Below are 17,942 nucleotides of genomic sequence, written 5' to 3' on the forward strand. Positions count from 1 at the left end.
ATTTCACAGACAAAGGCTTAAGCCTAAGACTAAAATGCATGTTTGAGCTGTTTTAACTGAAAGCTACTTGCGCATGTCTTAAAATAAGTCAGTGCCATTGTTTTTTTTTGTCTCAAGATGCACACCAGTAATGTTTATTCTAAGGGAAATTATTAAAACCTACTTAAAGGTGGGGTATGTGATTTTCTTTTTTGACCATTTTTTCAAAATCACTTGAAATCCTATCCCTAACCCACTTACAGCCACTGAGTTAGAAGCACTGAAATGAAAATTAAGCAATTTAATCATCTGTGGAATGGGCAGGACTCGAAAAACTCCAGCCAATCATTTCCAAGACCACCTAGAATCATTGGACTGTAAGTGTGTCAATCAAACGGTCATACAATACCCCCCTCCCCCTCGCGCACGTGTCCCCTTCGTGCGCATACTCAAAGCTCGTGACCCAGTCACAGTAAGTGCAAGTCGCTCCGGTACAGAGAGAGAGAGTGAGTGCAATCTCGCGCATCTGAGTTTTGCAGATGCATGATTGCGCGTCCATGTTCTTCGAATGGGTGGAGTCAGGGCCAGCGTTGGAGGAAAGAAGGTAGGAACTTTTGAGTTGTGCATTTTCAAAATCTGCCGGCCGTTTTGCAAATCCCATACCCTACATTTAAATGTCCTATTTAAACTAAAGCTTAATCCTGGTTTAATCTAAGCCCTGTCTGTGACACCAGGCCCTAGTCTTTAGCAGGTCTTAAAATTAGGTAAATACAACCTCAGATGAACAACAACACATGACATATTACACTGTGTCATTATTTATTTTGCAAAAATAAAGCCAAAATGGAGAAGCCATGCGTGACAAACTAAGTGCACCCTATGATTGAATTACCTAACAGCAATAACTTGAAGTTATCCTTTTCTGTATGACTTTAGTCTCTCATATTTTTACCCACTCTTCTTTACAACGTTGCTTTATTTCTTTGAGGTTTGTGGGCATTTGTTTATACACAACTCTCTTAAGGTCCTGCCACAGAATTTCAATCAGGTTGAGGTCTGGACATTGCCTGAGCCAGTGCAACACCTGAACTCTTTTTCTTTTTCGGGCTTGAACTAATATGGTAAAACTAACGACATTATTAACTGTCTTTATAATTGCGTTGGAAGCTGAAGCTGGCGATTATGGTAAGGGGCGTTATATTTCCGACACTGGCTATAAATAGAAATCTCCCTCTAGGTGACTTCATCTCCACAAATAGCATCTATCTCCCCTGCTGCCAAAACCTTTCCAGATGTCTGAGGTATAGCTTTCAGATAATGGACAAAAAAGGCTTCTAATAAAAGTTAATTAGCATGTGCACCATGCTCAAATTCTGTAGACTTTTGAGATTCTTTATTCCCATTATGCACAGTATTTTTGTAGTCTTTTTCTTGCAGTACACACTTCCGAATGTAATGTTCTGGTAGTGATGCTATACTGCTTGAGTTGCAGAAGTCAACATCTACTTGTGTGTTTCCTGAGTATCAGTAGCGCTCCCCTCTCAGAAACTAAAAGTGAAGTCACGGATGGTTCTGAGAACTGAAGGAAAAGTTTTGTGAAGTGAATGATGCTACATGTTCATGTGACTGCATCAGTGCTGCCAACGCACACCACAGCCAGAAGGGTCAGCCTGAAATAAACTGGCACCAGAGCCAAGAAATCCTCTTTAGCTCTCTCTCTCTCAGCGAGAGCTCCATCACAGTTCACAAACTGCTTGCTTTTGTTTTTGCAAAACTCTTGTGAGTAAAAAAAGCCAATGCATGTGAATGCAGTGCGATACAACCATAGCTGTCCATATTAACTTATTCACTTACTTTCAAGCATCATTTTTACAATTCACACCTAAATTAATTCCGTTTTACAAGAGACTGGTAGTACATGTTTTGACAAATGCAATGTCATATCTGAGAATTTGTTAATGTAGTTTGATTTAAGCAAAAAATAAAAAAATGTTTTGAATGTAATTAGAATTACCGTGCCGCTATCTTAAATATCACACTTTCGATCATCACATAACATCTTTCCAACTCTCATCTCACAGCGGGATCAAGGCTTCACAGTTGACACATTAGTATGCAGGCAGCTTGTGAGAGTGGCTGTGACGTCAGCAGGAGTAGAGAGGGTGGAAAAGGTGTCCGAGGGAGAGCAGAGGCTCTGGCTGATCGCACCATTATTAGAACAGCAAACACGCTTAAACACCATTAAGTTCCATGTTACATGTGCCGTTTAGTTTCCACGGTAACGACAGGGAGGTGTATATTTAGAGCTGATGGAATAAGATCGTGAAGGAGATGTAGAGATTTGGTGGTGGAGTAAGAAGCAGATGCAATTTATCAAAAAGTAAAAAAGAAAATATCTTTGACATGATTGAGTCACAAAGTATTCAAAGCCTCTCTGCTGATTCATGCCAGGCTGACCAATCCAAACTAAATAAAAAGAGATCTTTTTATCTTCTCTTTTTCTCTCCAACAGTGCTTTCGATTACGATAAACTCACTGGAGAACAGGAGACCAGCTTCTTGTTATGTTTGAGAATTTGTTTTGGGTCTATAAATCTTGACCAGTTGGAGGCAGCACTGTCTTCAATCCGAACCCATGTTACTTTACTGAAAGGTCACTGTTCCTGGCAATATTTAGCATAATTTTCTGGGAAAATAAACGGTTTAAAGAAAGGATATTGATTGTAACATATTTGGCAAAGAAACAGACTAATGTATATAAAAGCTAGTTTCTATTAATTACATTAATGTTAGTTAATGCATTAACTAACAATTAACAATACATGTGTTTTATTAATCTTTGTTAACATTAGTTAATAAAAATACAACTGCTCACTGTAAGTTCATTTGAGCTCAGCCCATTAATTAATATTATCACATGCAACTATTGATTTTAATAATTAAGTAAATGTTAAACAATTAGTAAATGTTAAAGTTAGCATTAACTTACATTGATAAATGCTTTAAATAATAATAATAATAATTCATTACATTTATATAGCGCTTTTCTAGGCACTCAAAGCGCTTCACATGGAAGGGGGAATCTTAAAGGTCATTTTCATTGTTAGTCCATGTTAACTAATGCTTTCCAAATCTATTTAAAATGGCATTAATTACCTTATTATTATAAATAAAGTAATATCAATATTTTTATTATTTATAGTAATTATATAATTTATACCATAAACATTTTCTTATTCATTGAAATGTAATAGTTGATTGAAAAGTACATTCTTATTTAGGACCTAAGAGGTTCATACATTCTCATTCAGAGTGAAAGGATATAATGATGTGTTAAAATCAGAGGCTGTGAGCTCAGAGGAAATATTTTGACCCTGTATCACACTGCTGGTGAGGTGTTGGGGTAGATGCATGTGAATTAGATGTGAAGCGACTCAGCGGCTGGACTGGAGTACAGTACACAAGTCGCTGAGTATTACCATGGCAGCTGAATCCCACCCGAGTCCTGCAGGTGTGTGACTCACCCCCACTAGCTCAACAAAGGGAGAGAGGCCGCCGCATAGAGACGCAATCTCTTAGTGTATCTCTCTCTCTCGCTATGTCACATGCTGCATTGCCAACTTGCATGTGGGCTGTACGCATGCCCATGATCGCAACCCAACACTTTCACATACCGTAACGATGCAATGTGAAACATTAAATGTTTCTCTGTTTTACACATTAAAATTCTCCTTTCATGGTGGAGTTTGTTCTGGAGGAAGAGTGTGTTATGTGGCTGATAATTTTCTTATTCTAGCTGTTAATGGGCTGCCGGACTTCAGCACTATAGTCATGAATGCAGAAGAAATGAGTCAGGAAAAAGTGAGAGCTGGGTTGAATCCATGTGTGAAGTGATCCTGAATCTGTCTATGAGCTGAACAGAGCCAGTTATGTTGTAAGGTCTATTATTTATTGGTGCAATGGGAAGCGGCGGCTCAGCAGGTATAAGATGGATTCAACCTTGAGTGCAGTTAGCTTTAACGAAAACTATACATGAATTGTTTTGTTGTTGTTAGAAATAAAGTTAAAATTGTAAGAAAGGGGTTTGATTTAAGCAGACTAAATGATTGTAGAAGTCCAGCATATGTCACCAGAGAGAAGTCTGACTGACATATCACCGGAAGTTTGAGTTACAACAGTTTTACAGGGTCCAAAAAAAGAAGAAAAAATTAAATGTGCATGAATAAATTGTGCACAATGAACAACATGCATTTAGAAGATTGATGTGAATTTATATTTAGTGCTGACATTAATTTTTGTTTTAGTGTTTGGTACATGGTCTGTTGTAAAACTTGAAACTTTACAACCCATCTGCATATCGTTAGACAGCAATAACACTAGACAGTTCACCCAAAAATTTCAATTTTGTCATCATTTACTCACCTTCAAGTTGTTCCAAACCTGTATGCGTTTGTTTCTTCTGTTAAACACAAAAGAAGATATTTTAAAGAATGTTGGTAACCAGACAGTTATGATAATGACAGTAGCCATTGACTTCCATAGTTTTTTCCCCCCTACTGGAAGTAAATGGCTACCATCAACTGTCTTGTTACCAACATTCTTCAAAATATCTTCTTTTGTGTTCAACAGAAGATAGAAACTCATACAGGTTTGGAACAACTTGAGTGTGAGAAAATGATGCCACAATTTTCATTTTGGGGTGAAATATCCCTTTAAATAATTTTAAAAGATGCAAGTTAGCACATTAGCTTTGGCAGCCCTAAACCAGTAAAACTAAATAACTTAATACATCTAAACAACAACTAACAATGATAGAGTGAAAATGAAAACTAAACTGTAAACACAAACTGAAAATAAACTAGAAATAAAAACTAAACTGAAAACAAAACATTCAAAATCAAATTACAAAATATAACATTACCCACCTAAGTGAAAAATGAATGTACCAAAATGTATTTGAAATACATTTATTTTATACTAAGTATACTACAAATCTGGAAATAGTGCTGAGGTCCAACTAAAGATACTGTTACGATTTGCGTGGAAGCAAAGGCGGAAGTCGGATCTAGATGCAGCAGTAGACTTTAATTATCACAGACTAGGGTAACTTAGATCTCAGAGAAACTCGAGGAACGTACACATACAGGCAATCACATACATTCAAACATACATTCAATAACTGACCATGAACAAAAGAGAAGACAGGATATAAATACACAGAGGGGATCAGGGAACAAGACACAGCTGGGGCAAATCAGAACAACGAGCGGGACCATACAACCTAACAAGACAACACACCTGAAACAAGGGACCTAATAATGACATGACTAGGATAACAGACTACAATTAACAAGGCACAAACTGAATAAAAGACCAAAGACAGAGAAACCACAAACCAGAAACATGACAAAATGAATAACACCGTAACATTATCCCCCCCTACCATAAGGCGCGACCCCGCGCCGAATGAACATCAAATAGGGGCGGGAGGGTGGGCGCCCTGGAGGCTGACGAGGGCGTGGCTTACCCGGAACAGGAAGCCTCCAGGGCGAAGGCCAGGGCGGAGCAGGACGAGGCGAAGGCCAGGGCGGAGCAGGACGAGGCGAAGGCCAGGGTGGAGCATGGCGTGGTGAAGGCCAGGGCGGAGCAGGACGAGGCGAAGGCCAGGGCGGAGCAGGACGAGGCGAAGGCCAGGGCGGAGCAGGACGAGGCGAAGGCCAGGGCGGAGCAGGACGAGGCGAAGGCCAGGGTGGAGCATGGCGTGGTGAAGGCCAGGGCGGAGCAGGACGAGGCGAAGGCCAGGGTGGAGCATGACGTGGCGAAGGCCAGGGTGGAGCATGGCGTGGCAAAGGCCAAGGTGGAGCATGGCGTGGCAAAGGCCAGGGCGGAGCACGATGAGATGGTGGCCAGGTCGGAGCAGACTCAGACGAGGGTGAGGACCATGTCGACGTCGTCTCCATGGCCCTCACGGAGTACCTTCTGCCCCCCCCCAAAAAATACTTGGGGAAATCCTCGGGAGGAACCTCCAGGTGGTAAATGGGTTCCGGGCAGGCCTCCCGGAGCTTGAAGGGCGCAGGCAGGACGAGGCGCAGAGGCGGGGCCGGCAGGGCGAGGCGCAGAGGCGGGGCCGGCAGGGCGAGGCGCAGAGGCGGGACCGGCAGGGCGAGGCGCAGAGGCGGGACCGGCAGGGCGAGGCGCAGAGGCGGGGCCGGCAGGGCGAGGCGCAGAGGCGGGGCCGGCAGGGCGAGGCGCAGAGGCGGGACCGGCAGGGCGAGGCGCAGAGGCGGGGCCGGCAGGGCGAGGCGCAGAGGCGCAGAGGCGGGGCCGGCAGGGCGAGGAGTCTGGGAACGCCCTCCGTGGCCTGGCGAAGCAAACGAGTCCTCCTCCTCCTGCGACGACGCTTCACTGGGCTTGATTCACTACTGGACGTACTTGACTCGGTAGACTCGGTAGACTCACTTGACTCGGTTGACTCGGTAGACTCACTTGACTCGGTAGACTCGGTAGACTCACTTGACTCGGTAGACTCACTTGACTCCCTTGACTCAGTAGACTCGGTAAACTCACTTGACTCAGTAGACTCGGTAAACTCACTTGACTCAGTAGACTCGGTAAACTCACTTGACTCACTTGACTCGGAACTTGATTCACTTGACTCGGAACTTGATTCACTTGACTCGGAACTTGATTCACTTGACTCGGAACTTGATTCACTTGACTCGGAACTTGATTCACATGACTCGGAACTTGATTCGGGGCTAGATTCACTTGACTCGGGACTTGACTCACTTGACTCGGGACTTGACTCACTTGACTCGGGTTCGTCGAGGCTGAAGCGACGTGCGGGTTCGGAAGACAGAAGCTCAGCCTCAGGCATGTCGATCTCGGCAGGAAGAAGCTCAGGCATGTCGTGGAAAGCGGGCTCGACTCGGTTCACGTGAAGCGCAGGCTTGTGGAGCGTGGTCTCGGCTGAGCAGCTGAAGTGAAGCGCGGGCGCGACCGGGCTGACGTTAAGCGCAGGCTCTCGCAGCTTCTCCTCCACGCCCACAGTAAACGGGGAACCGCTCCACAACAGGGCCAGGTCAACGTACCATTCTAAAGATCCGTGAGGACCAGGTTCGGGCATCAGAGACCGGAGTGGTTCCGATAATCCTCCGCGGAAGAAGATCTTCAAGCCGTGGGTGTTCATTTGCGCGAGATATGCCAGCTCGAGGAATTCTGCGACATAATCCTCGATGGCGCGATTCTCCTGGCGAAGACGGAGGATCTGGACATCAGGACTCCAGGTAGGCATGGCTGCTAGATCCTAGTGGGTCAGTTATTCTGTTACGATTTGCGTGGAAGCAAAGGCGGAAGTCGGATCTAGATGCAGCAGTAGACTTTAATTATCACAGACTAGGGTAACTTAGATCTCAGAGAAACTCGAGGAACGTACACATACAGGCAATCACATACATTCAAACATACATTCAATAACTGACCATGAACAAAAGAGAAGACAGGATATAAATACACAGAGGGGATCAGGGAACAAGACACAGCTGGGGCAAATCAGAACAACGAGCGGGACCATACAACCTAACAAGACAACACACCTGAAACAAGGGACCTAATAATGACATGACTAGGATAACAGACTACAATTAACAAGGCACAAACTGAATAAAAGACCAAAGACAGAGAAACCACAAACCAGAAACATGACAAAATGAATAACACCGTAACAGATACATTCAAGTATATTTGATTGTGCTAAAGTGGAACTATTGCAGGTACACTTTAAATATCTTGCATTTAAAGAATGATATTAGACAGATCATACTATCCTTACTAAAAGTGATATTAAAACACATTTTAGGCTTAATATTAAAAAACGAAAAATAGGAGAGAGGCCGCACTATGCATAGTTCTTTTATTTGATTTTATTTGCACAGACGCGTTTCGGCGCATGCCTTCTTCAGTGACTATTCAGGCTTACTATTAAGAAATGTGCATTGTGCAATAAAGAAGTATTCCAATTATAATATTTACATCAGTAAGCCTCAAGCGATATGTCAGTAAATATGTTAATGGTTTGTAGTATACTTAGTATAAAAATAAATGTATTGTAAATACACTTTGGTATAGGTACACTTTGGCACCTCAGCCAGATATGCTGTCCAGAATTCATGGCCACGCCACCAACATTTTTAACAACAAGTCACAAAAACAATTTCTGGAGATCTAATATTTATTACTGAAACTACACATGAAAAAAGTTAAAATAGCAATCTAGTAAAAATTGTCAGTTTCAGTTACTCTGGTTGAATTTTCACCACTGTCTATCGTCTTACTGCTGTTCTGAGTTTAGCTGATCGAGCTCTTGGGTTCTCCTGCACCTCTTCCTCACATGGCTTTATCACTTTCTTCAGACTGACCCAATGTGTGCTCTCTCGCCCCCTCTCCCCTTCTTCATTCTCTTCCTCCTGCTCCTCTCTCTCCAATCCATGCTGGGCTTTGGCTCGCTGGCGAATGCTGCGGCGTGGTGGGGCAGCCAGGTCCTCTCCACGAAGAAAACGCTTGGTCAGCCGGTCCTCCAAGGAATGGAAGGTGAGAACACAGAGTCGCCCCTTGGGACGGAGCAGAGTCTGCGCCACATGCAGGCCAGCATGCAACTCATTGAGCTCGTTGTTTACAAATATCCGTAAGGCCTGGAAGGTTTTGGTGGCAACGTGTGAAGGCCGCTGCAGGCGGTCACGCCGGGCGTACAGCGCACTGGCTGGAAATGCTCCTAAAATAAAAGAGGCAGTTGGTTAAGTTAAGTTAGTTATTTAACAGTGTCTTGCAAGGTTCCTTTAAAAAATCCAAAATTGTAATTGTTCACTTGCATTAGTCTTTTGTTTTATTTTTCTCAGGTATTGCTCCAACTAAAAGATATTGATTCACATTTAGTTCAAATATCTGTCAGAGCAGTGTTTCTACACCTTTTTGTCTTACATATCCCCTGGCCTCATCAAAAATGCTCAAGTACCCCTTCATCAACACGAAACTCATTTTATTAATTATCAGTTAGATCAGATGTTTTTCACTCTTCACTTTGGCCCAACCTTGATCAAACTCAACTGCCTGTAACTTTCTAGCAATGGACCCTTTTACCAGGGATCTCAGACAGTAAATATCCTTTTTGTATTTCGCTCCAATAGCAAAAGAAAAATCTGTGATAGAGTTGCCACGACTTTCCAAAAGAGGGAGAAAAAATAGAGAGGCTGATTACGCTGGTCAGAAGAGAGAAAGATATCAAATTTGTCGCCACTCCCTCAGCCATGTATTAGAAACACCCTCGCACCAGTGTTAATTTGTTTTTTTGTCATTTACTGACAAGGTAATATAACATATAGAGTTATAAATGTGTATGCTATTTATTTTAAAAAAATTATATAAGCTTTACTAGTGTCGTAACGTTTGCCTTAAAGTGAGGAAACCCGGTGCCTCAAAATTATTAAGTAAATAAACTTCATGCGTAATTGAACAAATTAAGTTATGTAGAATTGTCAAGTTCACATAACTTAAAATGATTAATAATCCATGCTTAACTGATCAATGGGTTTCCTCACTTTTTTAAGTTGTCAACTGTGCTGTACAATTTAAGAACATATAAACAAAGAGACAAACACACTGAAAGATGAACACAGCTGGGGACACATAGGGGCTTATTCTAGATCAGTATGTGTGATGACAGTGGTTTTGAAAATAAACAGGCTGTTCTACAAAGCTCCCAAAGCTCATGGAGAGATCCATGCTGTATATTGTGCTGAGATGTATTTGCTCAGTCTGAGCAAGGGGAGGTGTTGTTCCCTGAACTGACAACATACAGAGCTTTAAGTTGCAGATAGAAAGGACACAGAGACTCTGCTCATGCTGTACACAAGTTGTCTTATTAGAAGGTAGTGAACATAAACGAATATGGGCATACACTATATAGCATTTATTCACTGTAAATACAACTATGAAAATAAACCATAAAGTAAGCATATGATAATGCTTTAATGGTCCAGATAATCATATGGATATTGTTTAACATTATTTGAGCTAAAAAGTGGTCAAAATCAAACACTGGGAACATTGTAGACTACTGGTTACACATTGCAACAATACAGTACACTTGACATTGGCTTATTATTAGATATGTTTGATACATTTTGAACTATTACCTAACATACATAAAAATGAGAATAGGTGACTAAAAATTGCATAGTCACATCTACAGCACTTACTGTGATTCACATTTCATGCTAAATGTTAGCATTAGCAAGTCGGTCATTGATGGGGTTTTTTTTTTTTTCAACCTCGCCCTTCATGGCTTCTGATAAACATTTTTCCCTAATATTTGTTTTAGTAGTTTACCAAAATATTACATTTCTGTCATAATTTATTCACATTCATTTCGCCTCTAAATAAAAACTTGCTCTATTTTTTTTCAGTAGAACATCAAGATATTTAGAAAATTGTACTTTCAAAAATGAAACTTTTGAAGAAACAGTCATACAGATACAGGTTTGCAACAAAGAAAGTGTTGACCGAATTTTGGAGTGAACTTGAACTATCCCTTTAAAGGGCATCTGTATGCAAAAAAAAGGTATATGAAAAATACATAGAAACATCTGAAAATATGCAGAAGAAAAAGATTTTTACACACAGCAGTTTTTTCACTTTGCCCTTCGGAGCTTCAATATGAAACATTTTGTTTAAAAAAAAATTAAAAAAAAAAGTTAACAATTTATAAAATGATTTCAGGTAAAATGTACCCACTTATGTTTGTGCCATATAGCTTCACGCTGACGAATGAGTGGAGGAGATTGAGGGACACAACTAAAGAAAAAGAGAGGTGTTGCATCTCTCAAGTCTTGCGCTTCTGGGCTTGGAGGAGCAAGACACTGGCCAATCAATAAGACCACATGCCTCTTGCCCCCCCCCCCCCCCCCCCCCCCCCAATTTTAAAATCCAGTCATAAGGGAGCGAGTGAGGAAGAGGAAAATGAAAAGGAATACAAAATGAGCAGAGAATAAATAGATGTATAGACAGAAAGACAGGCCTGGAAACAGGCAGCTAAAAAAAACTATTTAAAAGAAGGCTATAGTTTGTTATTTGTTTTGTTTAGAAAAAGTGAAAAGAATAATGCACAAACAAATAAAATCAAGATCAGATTTAGCAGGCAGTAAACATTAATCATAAAATACAATGTTTATTGCAGCAATGTAAAAAAACAAAACAAAAAAATAATCAAATCTCAATAGTCTAACAGATACATAGTGAATAAATAGACCAATCAGTCTGTTCCTGTTACCTCAATGGGTGCTCTCCTCACATTCTAAGCAGCAATCGCTATTGATTATACATAATTGGCCATGAATCCTGATGGGTGTGACAACGAGAACAGCCTCTGCCTAATTGCCTCTACATTTAAAATTAACTTATTTAAAACAATGTTTACACACAAGCCTAATGGGCTGTACATTGTAAACAGTACAGCCCCCCTCCTATTAAACTTCATTTAAGGATTACTTTAAAACATTAAATCATTTAAACAAATTTTAACCATGGAAACATTTTAATAATTCCCTTAATAGGTCATATTTATATCATACTAAACACTGGCTATTAGAAAGTCAAGTCAAATGTAGTGAAAATGACACTGTTTAAATGGAAATGTAATTGGTTGTCAGTCTTTTATGAGAGTGCAGGGTTTAGAGGGTAACACCCAGCTGCTCATGGTTTTGATAATTGGCCGTATGTCTTTATTTGGATCAAACTGATTACTGCATGACATCCTTCTGTAATGAAGGAAGGGGAAAAAAGATCTCTCTTGAATGAGGCTCTGCACAAGCACATTTCAGCTTGAATAGAGGGCTTATTCTTTGTCGGAGTGTGAATTGAATTACGGATTTCCTTTTGTAATTCCTCTCTACTAATCACTAGCTTGAGTTGCTTTAAGGAATGAACAAGGGGCAGAACTATCATTCTGAAATTCAAGGCTGTGTTATTCCAAAATTAATTTGACTGATTGAACAAAGAATAAAAACAAAGACAAATGCTTAAAAGACGGCATTTAGAGCATTGTTCTGATTTACCAGTCATAAGTGGAAAACATTTTAATTTAACTTGTATGTACAGTATATAATGTATACACACTGCCCGGCCCCCCAAAAAAGTTGTGGTTTGGATTTAATTAGGAGTCTATGATTGGATCATTGTTGCAGTGATTATTATGTTTCTAGCATGTTATTTGTTTGGAAACAGTTCTTCTAACCCTATTTGATGGATTGTATAGCTTTTCATTTCTTAAACAACCATGTAGGAATCATGCCATATTCCAAGATAACAATCAGTATGTTTACATGGACAACAGTATTCCGATATTAAGCCGAATAAGACAATACTCTGATTAAGAAACTACCATGTAAACAGGGATTTCTGATTACCTTAATCTCGCTAAAGTCATACTCGAAGTAAATACAAATCGAATTAAGACTTGCAATATAGCAATTTTAGTCGCATTATCGAAGTCCATTATAGAAATGTACACACCTTAATCACATTATTAAAGTCGTGTGGGAGTTTTCGGCGCATTTTGCGACAGGACACACACATACCAGTGGTCAACCATTTGATGGCAAACAAGATGGCTTCAGAATTTGTATCCGCCCTCGTCTATTTGCACGTATAGCATGACAAATAATTAACTACACTTGAAGCTTTCTTAAAATTAAAAATGAAACACCCAAATCTGTATATGGTACCATAGCGGAGACGAACTGTGTGTTGCTATGGAGGGAATGTTGGAGGCGTGGCATGGTGACGTAATGACATGTGCCATTAATCGATCTATGTTCTATAACATGTAAAACGGGAACATGAAAGGAATATTCTAAAAGCATCACATAAGAATATTGTCTTATTCCGAATAAGGTCAATAATTAGATTACTGCTGTCCACGTAAACATAGTCAGTAAAAGTCTTTGGGATGTGCTGGAGTAGACTTCACAGAGTGCTCGACTCTTGCATTTCAATACAAGATCTTGACCAAAAATTGATGTTCCTCTTAATGGAAATAAAATCACAACATTTATTTCCATCAAGAGGTGCATCAATTTTTGGTCAAGATCTTATATTGACAATGCAAGAGTAGAGCACTCTGCGAATAATTTTTCAGTTTAATGCGTTAAAAATATTTAAGGCAGCATCCGATTTTTCTGTCATCCTTTACTAGCGTTACATTATATGATTACGCTCTTATTCATTCACACCAAATTCCTTAACGCTTCACCCCTAAAATCTGTAAGTCTTGTTTCAGTAGAACAGAGATTCAGAGCGAGTGAACTACCATGATGTGTAGGCCCGATCCTGTTAAAAAAGTATATGTCCAATTGTCATCAAACTCCTAAAGATGAATTGATTAAAACGTGCCTCACATTTGACTCATCCACCGCTTCTCGCTTGAGAAAAGGAACAGAAAAATAACGTAGGTCATGTGATCACATGGATCTGGCCAAGACACACTTAGCATTTAAATGTTAGGTTGTACACCCAAGCACTCGATTGATTTTCTATGAGCCATGTCTGAAAATGGCGTGAGATGGAGTTGTGACTCAGTAAATGGTTTATTCCTCATTTATCATGGCACACAGATATGGCTAAAGGGTGAATATGTTTGTTGAAAAGACTAAATCCTGCATATGCTATGACAACACACTGATGACTCATTTCCAGCAAATGTGTCTCACGGACCCTTACATATTTATCCTTGTTCACCTCTGGGAAAGAAAAGAGCAATAAGTGAAAGAGAGAGACATAACTGAAATTAAAGCCTTCCATCTTCTTGTTTACCCCGAAGAGTTAACAAAAATTTGCACAACATTTCCTAATCTATGCTGATCACATCATGTTTCCAGTAAGAACGGAGATGAAGGGTCTTATATTTTTCTGTAGTGCCAATTTACGCTGCTTTTTTGACAGCTCAGGAAGGGCCATTACAAGTGCCTTGTTCCTGGCCCTGGGTGAGGCTGGCAGTAGCTGTTATGCACAAGACTTTCAAAGAGTAATGCTTCCTTATTACCAAGTAAATCCCCCTCTATATAAGCAACAGGCTGCATAGTACTAGGGACACAGAACCTCATGAATGTTATTTAAGGCTGAAAGGGCAGCACTGCTATTGGCTGATAGGGAACTCTCTAGAGACAATGGTTTGAATTTGTTAACTGTCCAGAAAAATGACTGTTATTGGAAAGTTATCAAGAAGAAGATCACAATTATTGCATATAGCTGCAAGCAGAAATTAACGGGGTTCGAGCGTTTTAAGACCTTTATGACAGCTATGCTCTTGGGGTTTATGTCGATCTAAAATATAGGGCTGACACCATAAAATATGCATGAAAAGAATATGCTAAAAAACATGGAGAAAAGAAGGGCTTAAACAATTATTCTTGATACACACATGCACACACTTTTTGTTGTAGATACAGATATTTGAAATAAATGATGGGTGACAAAATGTTTACTGCAAATTTCCTCTGTATAACAACATTTCTGGTTTCACATTAATCATAATGTGGCACAATTGTTTGTACTGTTCTCAGTACAAATTAAGTGATAGACTGACAAAATGTGATTGCATTATAATAGTGATTTTATAATGTCTAAATATGAATGCAAAAGCAAAACATGTGAAAAGAACTATATTAGCGAATAGAATGAATAAAAAAAGATTATAACCAGCAGATGGCAGAAGATGACCACTAATGGGCTCACTTTCATTTTGAAAGTGTTTGTTTCCAACAGTATACACACACACACACAAATATGTTTTCAATGTTATTGGGATATACTATGAAATGATCTTTTAATGCCGGTCTATATACATTTCACATATTTCTTTGTAAACTTATTATGTAAAACTATATTACCAGTGCAATAAAAAATGGTTTTAAGCATTTATTTATCAGTCAATGCTAGTATAAACTGACAGAAAAATTAGATTTAAAAGATTTCTTATCCTGTCGGTCCTCGTGGACAAAAGTAGTATTACAGCCTTCATCTTTGATAGTTGTCATCTTCATCAGCTGATAGTTTAGAATTTACTGTGAGCCCTCTGAGGAGCATCATAAATTCATGAAACTAAGCATGTTTCTTCTAAATGGCATGTTCTCCATATGTATACAGTTTTGATAAGTTTCTACTTTGTGCACACAACATATAGACAAATTACTCATAATGGGCCATACAAGACATACCTTTATATATATATTATATATATATATACACACACACACAGACACACACACACATATATACACACATGTGTCTGCTAAACGGTTTAATAGATCAAAATTATTTTGATAACTTTTGCCATGAGGGTCTCTAGATGATGGATGTCAAGTTTCGGGCAAATCGGACAAATGTAAATCGAAAAAAGTAGATTTTTCAAATAATCTCAAATATTTTACGAATGATTTGATTGACAGCAGTGGTTCTAGAGGCAAAGTCGTTCAGAATGAGGAGATTTAACATATAATATGAATATTGTGTGTATGTGAGATACGTTATAAACTGTATATATATGATGAGTAATGCGATAGCGCCACCCGGTGGCTGTTTTCTTTCAAACTTCGCACAGATCTACAGGACCATAAGTCAAACAGGCCCACAGAGTTTCGTTCTGATCGGCTTTATAAATCATCATGGCAACTTGGACAAAGACACTGCATGCCAATTTTCAAGTCAATAGGACAACGCAGCACATTCATTTAAAATATATAGTGAGGTTCAAAAGTCAAGTGTATTTTTTATATCAAACTATATTATCAGTGTAACAATTTGAGTGAAAAGTTGAATTGAAGAAAATAACACAAATTTCATAATTGTGCTTCAATGGAAGAACACATGGTCAGTGTCACAATCCTATAAACCTGGCGTTTATATCCAGGTTTAAATTACATTTTGAATTCCAGATCTTTAATGTGTTCTCAGATTTTTTAACCGAAGTGTATTTGTCCCTATGACAGAAACTAGTAAGTTATTTTCCATTACTTATTTGTGGCAAACAGTGCAGCCAGTTGTGTTTGTTGTTTACAGTCTCTTGCGACACGTCGAGACGCATCGTGATATTGTTCCTTGTATTTTCATCTTGCAGTCTCAATGCCAGAAATATGTCTGAAATTGAATGAGACACTAAATCCCAAGTTAATCAAAAACAACAATTGACTGCTTTGAATAAAAAGATTCCGCTAAATACTAATTGAATAGCTAAATGCTAAGCTGCACCGGGAAGCATTATCCACATTCTGAATGCAAAGGGGGTAGCAGTCCTTAAAAGATACTAAAGGGATTGTTCAGCCAAATATGAAAATTCTGTGATCACTCCGCCTTATGTCATTCGTTCACACATCGTTCACACAAATGAAAATATGTTGTGCAATCTTTTTCTTTTCTTTTGTCCATACAAATAATGTCAGTGGGGTCTAATTTTGGGGTTTAAACAGACATTTTTCAAAATGCATTTTTTTGTGTGTGTGTTCCACAGAAAACAGAAAGTCCTACAGATTTGGAATGACATGAGTGTGAGTAAATTATGACATATTCATTTTAGGGTGAACTAGGGGTGTCGCAATATACCGGTATTGACGATAATCGTGATATTCAAAGCTTGAAATATCGACATCGTGTTAATTTAGAGTGTGGCAATATACCGGTATTGGCGATAACCACGATGTTTAAAATGAATAGGACTTTTATGATGACATGACACGTATACTCCAGCGCCAGTTGAGGTGGCAGTATTGCACCCGCTGACATCTATCAAATGAGAAGAATGGTGCGTTCACGTGCTATGGAAAATATGATATTTTCCACTTGTGAACTGGTATTTACCAGTGTGTTGCGTTCAAGTGCTTTTGTTGTCGTAATGTGGTAAAAAGATGGAGATCCAGACCTGTTATTTAGCTAAAACTATTTTAGATTGCTTAAGTCATCTGCTACAGCAAGAAAATGATTTATCAAAACTCAAACGTAAATAATATATGCTGTATATTTTCTAGATCATGAATAGTACATATTTTTACCATTCACAACTCTTGCGTTGCTCTCCGCCATTTTGAAAAGGTCATAGGTAATCTCATCTCGGCAACTCGTGCATCAAAATATTCTACGAGTTGCCCAGTGGAAAATACCACATGAGGGGGTGTTCATGTGCATTTTCCATGTCGACTTTTGGTATTTACCATAATTACCATAGCACGTGAACGCACCAGAAGACGCAGCGCGCACCCGCGCAGCCACTCTGGTATGGGAGTTCTTCGACTTCAAAGAAAACAGCACTTTAAAGGGGGTCGCACACCGGACGAGAAGCGCAGAGAATTCTTTAAAATTCGAACACATTATGTTCTAGGAGTTTACACACACCACCGGCACCATTCGGCGTCTGTCCGCGACGCCCAGCAATGGCTCGGATTTTCAGGTGAGATTCTCAAATCATTCAGTTAACGGATGCGCTCTGACTGAGGTAAAGTGTTCAGACTGCAGACTTAGCAACGATTGTATTTAATTGTACAATACAATCATAACATAGTACAGACATGATCTTAATTTCATAATGTCCTTAAACATAACAATATTGCTGGCCATGAACTGAGAAAGTGCGCGTCAGGTGTGCTACACGCGACGCGGCGCGGAGCTGCGCTTCTCGTCCGGTGTGCGACCCCCTTAAAGGAACACTCCGACTTTTTGGGACTTTAGCCTATTCACCTTATCCCCCAGAGTTAGAAAAGTCCATACATACCTTTTTCATCTCCGTGCGTGCTATAAGTCTGTTTGACGCACCCACCGCTAGCCTAGCTTAGCACAAAGACTGGATGTAAATGGTTGCAGCTAGCATACTAATCCAAATAAGTGACAAAATAACGCAAACATGTTTCTATTTACATGTTGTGATTT

General features: G+C 39.6%; 1 protein-coding gene across 1 annotated transcript in view; it reads right to left on the bottom strand.

Annotated features, from left to right (window-relative positions):
• Nucleotides 1-8,190: 8,190 nt before the first annotated feature.
• mettl15 (methyltransferase 15, mitochondrial 12S rRNA N4-cytidine) overlaps nt 8,191-17,942 on the bottom strand; it is a 102,221-nt gene continuing 92,469 nt past the window's right edge. The window contains exon 6 of the mRNA XM_056247971.1: nt 8,191-8,748. Coding sequence (XP_056103946.1) covers nt 8,300-8,748 — 449 coding nt within the window. The 3' untranslated portion in view covers nt 8,191-8,299. The remainder of the gene's footprint in view (nt 8,749-17,942) is intronic.

Source organism: Rhinichthys klamathensis, unplaced genomic scaffold (genome assembly GCF_029890125.1).
Source record: "Rhinichthys klamathensis goyatoka isolate OS25496 unplaced genomic scaffold, OSU_Roscu_1.1 h1tg000051l_1, whole genome shotgun sequence".
In the NCBI taxonomy this organism is placed as follows: domain Eukaryota; kingdom Metazoa; phylum Chordata; class Actinopteri; order Cypriniformes; family Leuciscidae; genus Rhinichthys; species Rhinichthys klamathensis.